Below are 10,791 nucleotides of genomic sequence, written 5' to 3' on the forward strand. Positions count from 1 at the left end.
CAGGATGGCTGAGCGGTGAGGAGAACGGAGCCGCTGTCATCCTGTCAGTTTCCGGATGACAGCGGCTCTGTGCGTGGCCGTATGGAGGATCGATAAGTATCATTGATATTTACCGATCCTCTGTGCAGCACAAATACCGGAGTGATCGCATCTGGATCGGCTTAGCCGAACCTCCTGCAGGCAACTCGTTGTTGTTTGGCCTATTCTCATGGGGCCCAAACAGCAATGAGTGAATAGCCGAAGGCCGGAGAGCGCCCTTCGGCTCAGCTATTCTAATAGGAAAAAATTGCATAAAATTCAAAAATGGCTTGGCCAGCTGATTTGAAAAAAGGTTCCGGAGGGCTTGGCAGCGAAAGGGTTAAATCGCGTTGTTTACCCATATCTTCAGAAAAAAATTACTTCTACTGTCGTGGTAAACAACCTGCTTCCCTATTTAGTTATAATGGTCTGGCCCTCTAGCAACTTCAGTGTAAAATTATAGCTAATTTGCCTACAAACGTCAGGTGGTCATAATAATCTGGCCACTCAGTATATATATACATATACTGTATATAAATTTGTAAAATCCCTGGGTTAATCTTGTGAAAAATAATGATAATATTTATATGTGATAATCACAAAAATTATTATAATTTAGATCTGCTCACTTAAATGTACAGCCACCAACACCATAAAAAATCAATATACATTATGTGTTGCGCTCCAAACAATAAAGCATGTAAAACACTGGAAACACATCAATAATTATGATCAAACTCTAAAACTTAATGTGCATCAAATTATGCATGAAATTACAAAACAATGGCAAAAAAATAACAAGCACCTGGTACCCACATATACTAAGGGGTCTATTCACAAAGCTGCCAAGGGCAGCCGAGTGAATGACCGATCAGAAGTGAAGTGAGCCGAACATGGATGATATGCGCCAGGTGGGAGGAGCTGTGACATCATCGTGCTGGGCGGAGTGGCTGCCGGAGATCCTGCTAGCTGTGTTCATGCAGTGATGTTATAACTCGTTAAGCACAAGAACCCACTGCTCAAGAATGTTGACCTGCTGTCACTGAGTCACTACCCAACAATGTTCACCCGTCACACTCCCAGGACAAAATTACAGATCCCTGCATGGCTGCTGTTGTATGCTAACAACTGCCTGGGGATTCTAGGTGATGTCATGGACCAAATATGGCTATGACCGTATTTGGACCATGACATCACCTAGGATGACTGTCTGGTTTGTTTACAAACACCAGCCAACTAATAATCTTCCACCGAGAATGCGGCAGGTGAAAATTGTTGGACGGTGGGTCGTTGTGTCAGCAGTTGTGTTGTTTGTTGTTTACATTTTGGTCAGACTTTGGCGAACTTTGAAAATGAAGTCACGTTCAACCCAAATCCAAAGCTCACCCCTAGTAGCGACTTGTAAATGTAATGCATTTAGGATCCATATCAGGTAGGGAGATAGGTCTGTATGAACCTTTTATCCCACTGATTTTTCCCAAGTTTAATTGAAAGAATAGTCCAGGTTTCATTTAAGTTGTGTGGTGTGGTTTATGGCTGTAAAATGTATCAATATGATAAGTATGTTTTTATTTAACATTTATAATGTCCTCTCAAAGGACCATCTGGTCTTGCTTTTATGTTTAGTATTAAAACTGATTTAAAGTGATATTAAACCCTTTTGTTTAAATCAGCAATGTAGATCTATTCTTACTTAATTAACTTTTTGGTTTTAAACTGCCCCATTTCATTTATAATTTGGAGGTTTCATACTTTCCTGTTTATGAGTGTCTCCTTTGCCTAGCAGGTTGCAAAGCAGACACCCTTGCATCCACTCTCCTGGCCGGGAACTTAGCAGAGCTGTGCTCGACAGGCCACACCCCTACTCCTATAGGGAAGCAGCAGATTGTCTTGTCAGCGGCGGTGAACACAGATCAGAGGTAAGTGTTTGGAAGTGGGGGGTGGGGCAAGGGGGGGCAATGCCAAGGTATTGAGGCATTTCTTTTACCTGATATGGGAATGTATAGTTTTTCACAATGCATTAGTCAGCCTGAGCAAACTTTGTATGTTTGAGTACCCTAATTTGTTTTCTTTGTTTGGTATCTACTTTTGGTTCTTCAAAAACCTATTAAATTCCCAGCATGCCGCAGTTTATTTCAGGACTGGGAAGAAGAGTATAATTGATAATGCAAAGTTTGGAATGAGTATTTATGCAATATTATTTTAAAGGATTTATTATTTAAGAGCAATAACTTGTATGGCTTTTTAACTACCTACAATATTGTGGTAGTACACAGTATTTTGAACCAAACTAACTTGCGCTAACGGAAATAGTAAAACTAAATTAAGATGGATTAAAATTTAAAATAGATATTAATATGACCCCGGAGCTAAAATTTCTAAAACCAAAAAGGAAAAAAGCTGCTGAACTCAGGCTAAAAGCCTACAGAATAATGGTGTAATGAAGTGTACAGCGCTAAATGCCCTTCAGGAAATTAGATAACGGTAGGGATCATATGGTGTCACCTCCGTGTCAAGCAATCGTGAAACAGTGTATATATAATAAATATTTGTGTAAAAACTTATAGTACGTTATAAAATGTGTCAACAAGTGTCATAAAAGGCGTGTCATACATGAACCTTATTAAATAAATAAACAAAAATCTTCAAAGAACATGTGTCATATATGTGAAAAAAATATTATTGTGAAAAAAATATTAAATAAATAAATAAACATGTGTCATATATGTGAGAAATAAATATATCACAATATAAAACAGTCTGTGTTGTTTTCTTTCGAAAATAAGTAGAAGTATGCACTTATAATATAAAAAATGCACCCAAAGTTCTTAAAGCTCTCCGATCTTCAAAACAAAAAAAAGCCCAGAAGGATGAGAATAAAAATCAAAATCAAAAGAAATGTCCAATATTATGAAGTGTCCAACGAAAAAACGATAGAAAAAAAAACAAAAAAAAAACAGGCAGGTCACCTATAGGGAATGCACTCACCAGATCCCTGATGGTCGAAAGCCTTTATTCTTATCCAATGGAGGCCGAAGATGTATGTGCGGCTTTTGTTTATTTATTTAATAAGGTTCATGTATGACACGCCTTTTATGACACTTGTTGACACATTTTATAACGTACTATAAGTTTTTACACAAATATTTATTATATATACACTGTTTCACGATTGCTTGACACGGAGGTGACACCATATGATCCCTACCGTTATCTAATTTCCTGAAGGGCATTTAGCGCTGTACAGTTCATTACACCAGTACACAGTATTTGCAGCAACTTAACAATTTTAATTGTTGGATTCTACATATGTAAATTTTTCTGATTCCCATTCTTGAGACTTAAGATTTTTGAAACATTAGTTGGGTACTAGGATGCTTGTAGCACTATTTTCTATTTATTTGTCTTTTTTTATATGTGACATATAATATAGCCTCTTATGACTGCTTTGGAAGTAGCTCAGCAGGTTGTCAACGTGATAAATATTGTAGTCAAAAATATGTTTCCAAAGAAATTAAACAAAATACTAAAAATATGCAGCTGTGTAATAGTTTAGGAACCAACAGTTATTGAGCTGATTTACAAAGCATTTACCCAGCATATAGCTGGGCAAACAATGTTCACAAGGCATTACTGCCATTAGATGGAGCCAAGGAGCATAGGAAATTCCTTCTCCATCTAGGTAGAGTTTCTTGGTCTTCAGTTGTAGAGTCACCAATGTGGTCAAGCACTGAAGAGCCCTCCATAAGTTTTGCAACTTTTCTGCAACCTTATTCAAACTTGAAGGATTGTATTCATTCATTTAGGTATAATAGATCTTTTTTATAGATAGAGTTCACTTTTTATATTTCAATAAAATAATTAACTTTAGCGTAAGTCTAAAGTGCTATTATCATCGTACAGCTTTGATTGATCATCACAAACTATATTTGCAAAGATAACATTTTGCAGGGCCCTCTTAAATCTGTGTGCCTGTTAGGAGGCCACAAGTTATTAAACTAGAACATGCATTTTGGTGCATAGTTGTACATCATCTTGGGGCAAACAAACTGTGTACATCAAGTCAAAGTAAGTCAAAAAGAAGAAGCAGGAATATTCACTTACTATGAGCTTTGACATTCCTATTAAATTTAGTTTTCCAGAGTTCAGGTAAAAAAAAGTGTTAATATAATGCCTCAATGCCCAGAGGATACATATTATTTAATTATAGCTAATGAGGAATGGCAGACAAAAGTGTAGGCTATTTATCATCACCAGATTGTCTGAATAAGTCCCAAAGGACATTCATTCTATTCCACTGAGAAAATACATTACAAAAAAAAACGTAAATTAAAGCTATATATTATTGCCATTGATTTCGGCTGTAGCATTTGCAATTCTTGCTACCGTTGGTAAGTATGCTAAAAAAAACTTCTTTATTTGCTACTATTTATTTCAGATCTATTAAATTATTTTTACACTACAACAACAAAATATATTTTAATAAAACCAGAAGTAATTTTTGGCTCACTTTAATCCAAAACTTAATAACCAGAAGGAAAATTTGCACTCAATACAATTTACAAAGACATTTAGGATATTGTTTCAATGACTGACAAAATCCTAAGTATATGTAACTTGACAATACTAGGGAACTTATGTTCCAAAGCCTTAGTACAGGTAAACTCGATGTAGTAAGGTCAGGATTATGTTAATATAATGTCAGTTATGTTAATATTATTAAAAAAAAATTTCAGTGATGTTAAGTGTATTACAGAGGGGCTAAGAAAGGCGGCTAATTAGTTTCTTTTTTTATTTCAATTTAACAAGAGTATTAATATTCTGAAGAATAACTGCCTCTACACATGTAGACATGGAAAAAAAATTCAGCGGGGAATTTATCAAAACTGGAGCAGACAAAATCTGGAGCAGCTGTGCATGGCAGTCAATCAGCCTCTCACTTTCATTTTCAAATATTAACTGAACAAACTGTAGAGAGAAGCTGGTTGGTTGCCATGCACATCTGCTCCAGATTTTGTCTGCTCCAGTTTTGATAAATTCCCCTCACTGTGTTTTTCTAATGGAGGAAATTCTTTAAATTCCTCAGGAGACAGCTTTCTCTCTAAAATTCTCTCTCCTATTTCCCATTTTTAGTCCAACAATTTGGACTCCAGTTGCACACCATTTTCAATCTTACCTACTCTCACAAATCCCATCTTCCTATTCATATTCTTATATTGAGAATGGTAGTTACAAGGCCATACACAAGAATTAATGGTTATTGTGACCTTATAACAAATCAGGCAGCACAGCCAATGTTTCTAAATTCTGTGCCAGTTTTCATTTTTTGACATTTGAATGTATCTGTTTCTCGTGTTGCCTTTTTTGACATAGACTCAATTTCCATTTGTACTGTGGGACAGGAGAGAGACTACAGGCTTTATGCACAAGTGTAACTTGCCCTGATATTTGTTTTTTCCAGTTTTTTTTGGCTGTCATTGCTGAAAATATTTGTCTTTATTATTATTATTATCATTACAGGTATTTATATAGCGCTGACAGTTTTACGCAGGGCTTTACACAGTACACATTCACTTACAATCTAAGGTTCCTATTAAACATGCATACATACGAGGGTTAATTTAGACAGGAGCCAATCAACTTACCAGCTTGCATTTAGATGTGCTAACCACTATGCCATTGTGCTGCACGTCTTTATGGCAAATAAGTAATTACATCTTTGTAAATTGAGTGTTACATCTTTCAGCCTTTAATCAGATATTACAGAGATATATATATATGTATATATATATAATGTAAAAAAAAAACGTAGGACAGAAAAAATAAACATAGTATGACAAATATTTTAATCCTTACTAGAGGGCACCAGACACTGAAGACATTGCAAATCTAATGGATGGGAAACATTGTTATGGAAGTAATTTTAAGAAATGCTATATGAAGAACCATTTAGGTGGAAGCCTAGCCTATTAATGCCTCCTAACCATGCTAGCTCTTATTTCTGGGCTATAGATTAAAGCAATTTTGAAAGCAGCTAGTACTGGGCTAATTTAAAAATTGTACATGGAAACCCTAAAAGAGTCTAGCAAATCAAGAATCAACAAGGACACATTGTTGTGGGAACATATTGCCTTGCTTCGAATAACAAGGAGCATGGTGACTCTATACCTCAGGCTCCAAAGGGGCCACTGACAAGAGATGCTAATTTGAATTTGAATTACCGTTTGTTGGCTTTAGCTTTAATTTGTGGGCAAGAAAGTTTCTTTCAAGGATCAACACATATGTGCACGAGGGTTATCTTCATAATGTATTCAAAATATAATAATACTTGAGACAAAAAAAATACATGAAACCTATGACTCCTGATAGTGGATATTGTTTTTATGACAACCATTCCTTTCCTGCTCTTTATTACATTCTTGTAGTGATGAAAAGATCTTTTATATTCATTTGTTGTATAAAATAAACTGAAATCATAATATTAAGGCATCATATCTATCATGAAATCCCATGCTGATTTAAACATAATGGCATTGTTAATATCCATGGAAGACAGTAATGTAATTTGCTTATTTAATTTCAGCTGGGATTATGATGGATCACAGGAATGTCTAAATCTATTGTATAGTCAAATAAACATTCAATGCACACATACCCTTACTCTATATTAGCAGCAGGCAAATTAACAGTGTCCCTAAGCATAATTGCAGAAAATACTTTTTCAAAGGCTGTGCACACTACAACTATCATCCCATGTGTTTGCCTTTTAGATGATTTTAGACACACTCTTCTTTAATATCCCGGTAAACAAACATGTAAAGGTCAAATAATCTGATTTTACTAGCAAAATATGTCTATGGCCAATAGTAACTTATCTAATAGCAGTCAGTGATAATAGCAGTCAGTGATAATAGGCAATACATCTGACACAGTGGGGGATAGTAAACCCATGCATATCAGCCTATGTACAGCAAAGGAATATAACAACAAAAGCACCATAAAAAAGTGGCAAGCACACCTGGTCACCATGCAGAAGGGTAGCTGTGCAGAAACCTAATTACATTTCTGGTTGAAAACCCTTTTATCAAGGCTGTATATATGTTAATATTATGGGATTTTCAACACAAAATACTTTGATGAATACAGGAATGTTTGGTGTGCTGACTTATATTTGAACTATTACCTTGGATTTAAGGTTTGCTTCAGGAAACCCCATCTTTAGTTACAGCACCAATAGGAATTGTCCTAAACTACTTCAATACAGTATATGGTTAAGTGTATGCAGTTTTTAGTTTTAGTTTTTGCAAATTGCTAGAGGTTGTTGCCAAGTCGTGATTGCATTTAAAAAATAAATTTATTATGTAGTGATGATTACATAGCTCGATTTTTGTGTATTTTGTTTATCTGCTTGCTTTTTAGGTTTAAAGTGAATGAAAACATGTAACTTATCTTATTTACTACCTTGTGATCTGTTAAATATACCATTACAAAATGTATTCATATCTGCTTGATAGGTACACAAATATACCTGTTGTTCTTAAGCTCCATGCCAATTCTGCACTGAAATCTCAAACATTGTTATCATACCTGTCTGAATTCTGTATGGGCTACAATCCCCCCCCTGCTATGGAGATGAGGAGGGGGGAAGATGTAATGTAGTTCTAACACAGTTTCTGTCCTCAGGTGACAATGTTTTTCCTTCATGGATACAGAACAATGGTGCAATGTAGCTTTAGGAAGTGTGATACTGGCAGGAACACAAGGAAAAATTAGAGGGGGAAAATTAAGCTAACGCAGCCACTACATTTAAGAGGCAGTTATCTGCACTATATAAGTTTTCTTTCTTGGGTTTAGACTCTCATTTATCTTACCAAAGAGGGAGAAAGAGCTAATTTATTCTAATCATATGTCTACACATAGCCCAAATTTGTTAAAGGATCATATTGTTTGTCTAAAACAAACTGTCATTCTTCCCATAGTTCAAAGTTAGTTTGTGAAAAAATGCTGACCTGGATTTTTAATGTTTTAACTTTCTAGAAATAAGACATCTGACTGTAGTTAGGAGGTGATGTATGAGACAATGGGGTCTATTCACGAAGCAGCCGAAGGATCTAGCCATAGCTTCGGCCCCAGGACCCCTTCGGTTCAGTAGAACCAAAGGGCTGCTGTACGGGCTATTCACAATAGCCCGTACAGCTCCCGAACTTAGCTGAGCAGCCCTGTCGAGCCGAAGGGATATGCCTTGGCACGGCTGAGCCGCGCTGAAAGCCAAAGATGGCCGAGCGGCCTGCCTCTGGCCGGCCGACAGCCTGCTTCTAACAGCTGGGCAGAGCCAGCCGTGATCTTACGGCTGGCTCCGGCCACTTGCACCGAGATCAGCATCCCTGGTTACCAGCTACCCAGGGACACTGATCTCCAGACAGCAAACTCTCCCAGGCGCTCCGGGAGTCTCCCGCTCCCGGCCGCCAAGGAGAGATACACTGCTTTTTTCACGGAGCCGTGTCAGAATAGAAAAATAAATAAAAAATGTTTTGCCCATAGGAATGCATTGCTAGATTCCTATTAAAAACTTTTTAAACAAATTTTCTGTTCTGCTCGGTCCCATTCGGCTATTCACTAACTGCTGTACGGCATCTATAAGAATAGACCGAACAGCAGCGAGTAGCCTGCTGGGGGTCCGGCTTAGCCAATCCAGATGTTGGATCGGCTGAGTCGAACTCCTCCTGCACTTCGGGTCGGCCGAACATGCTGAGCATGTTTGGCCGACCCGAAGCCACATGAAGCCACCCGATGTACGGCTGATTTCAGCCGATTTACGGCTGAAATCAGCCGTACCAGCCTGAAGTGAATAGCCGAACAGCGTTCGGCTCACTTCACTTCAGGTCGTTCTTTCACTCGGCTGCCTATGGCAGCTTAGTGAATAGACCCCAATGTCTATTTTAGAGAATCATTGATGAGATGTGGCCAGTAGCATAACAAAATAATCCTGTCAGTTAGTGTATCCAATGGGTTCTGACTTCCGGTAGAACATAAAGTTTGATGATAAAGAGAACCCCTTGCTCATTATGGAGAAGCCTTCATTCTTTGCTTAAGAATTCTATCATGCATTTTTAAATTTGAAACAAATAGCATTAAATGGGTGATTTGTAAGTGTTAAGTGAATCTAGCTATAGCCCTTCACCAATTAGTCAGGCAATCTAGAAAGGGTTAAGGAAGTAAAAAGTGCTTTATTTGTAGGTACCCAAAGTAGATACCTAAATTTGAGGTGTGGTAAAGTTTTGTTAAGTAACTAGTCTCTTTTTGGTTTGGATAGGGTATAAAGACAAAGTTGTATTTACCAAAATGGCACAAGTGCCTGTGTAAAATTGTAAAAACATTTTTTCTTGTATTGTTACCCTCTTCTGTTTGCTTCAAATTTGATAAAAGAGAGGATGCAAGGGGTGAAGAAAAGAATCGAAATACTTATTTTATAGTTCAGGAAATATTAAATCATCTATCTTACCTTTTTTAATGGTATGTACAGTTGAAAACCAGCGCTGCATATAAGGCTTCCAATACTACTCCAATAACCTAACCCTAATATTCACATTGCACAAGAGGTGGGGCTTATTACAAAGGATAATATAGAGATCTTGTCATACTCCTTACCGGAAATCCCAATGATAGGGAAGGGTGCTGGAAATGACTGCGGATGGCGCTGCTAATCACACAGAACAATTGTCAAAGGCAAACAAGCGCTTTCGGGACTGCGCAGGGTCCCTTCATCAGCCTTAACATCGGCACTCAAGCCTGATGAAAGGACCCTGCACGGTCCAGAAAGTGCTTGTTTCCATTTGACAATTATTCAATAAAATGAACTTTTAGTGATCCTGAAAGGATTTTTGGTGTGCTCGTGACATTCTTCTCAACAAATTTATTACAAAGGGGGTCATCATTCAGGTGTACCTAGGCCAACTTAATTTCTCTAATTACAGCTTTCCATACAGGCATAGGCAAGTTGCAAGGGCCCTGTTGGTAAGTTAAAATATCTTTCTTCTCTATCTTTGGTTATAGTCAACTTTATATGAAGCAGAGTTCCCCAACAGTAAAAGGTGTGCAGTCCACACCAAAAGGTTGAAGCAAACAAGTAATTACCCTTAAAGGGGATAAGACCCACATACTGTTCTTTTGTTGTGGTGTGAGAAGAAAGCGTCAGTATCTTGGCTTTCAGCCCTGTGGTGGCCAAGTGGATAGTATTGTAGTTTGTAAGCTCTCACAAGCAGGGTCCTTCTATTCCTTTTGTATGGTATTGGAATTGTACTGTCTCCCTATATGCTGTAAAGCGCTGCACAAACTGTTTTAGCTATATACATCCTGTATAATAATAATAATAATAATAGTATCTTTATTTGGTGTAGTAATGGAGTAATGGAGTGGAGAATGGAGTAATGGAGGACTGCATGTCTTCCAGGCAAGTTTTTAGACAAGACTGTTGATTAAAAAAAAAAGTGATTGTGATTGCTAAAATAGTGGTCAGTGGCTTGTTAATAAACAGGGCCTTCTGATCAACATTTTATTGCTGACATGGTGATCCCATGGCATTTTGATTACTAAAGCACATGTTACACTGTGAATGGGTATGACTTGTCTTTGTATATGAACAAAGACATGCCACACTGGGGCAAGTCCTGCTGTGGCTTTGTTTATAAAGAAAGCCACGACAAAGCAGCAGGAAATTGTTTAAGCTAATCACACCTAGCAGCAGCATTTGGAATTTTTGCAAAATTGACCCCC

General features: G+C 37.4%; 1 protein-coding gene across 1 annotated transcript in view; it reads left to right on the plus strand.

The window, feature by feature from the left end:
* The first annotated feature begins 911 nt into the window (after positions 1-911).
* The window catches only part of LOC108792078 (vomeronasal type-1 receptor 90-like), an 11,032-nt gene continuing 1,152 nt past the window's right edge, over positions 912-10,791 (plus strand). Inside the window, exons 1-3 of the mRNA XM_018562759.1 lie at positions 912-1,000; positions 1,805-1,937; positions 10,072-10,144. Coding sequence (XP_018418261.1) covers positions 912-1,000; positions 1,805-1,937; positions 10,072-10,144 — 295 coding nt within the window. The remainder of the gene's footprint in view (positions 1,001-1,804; positions 1,938-10,071; positions 10,145-10,791) is intronic.

Source organism: Nanorana parkeri, unplaced genomic scaffold, assembly GCF_000935625.1.
Source record: "Nanorana parkeri isolate BGI_ZX_2015 unplaced genomic scaffold, ASM93562v1 scaffold598, whole genome shotgun sequence".
Lineage (NCBI taxonomy): Eukaryota > Metazoa > Chordata > Amphibia > Anura > Dicroglossidae > Nanorana > Nanorana parkeri.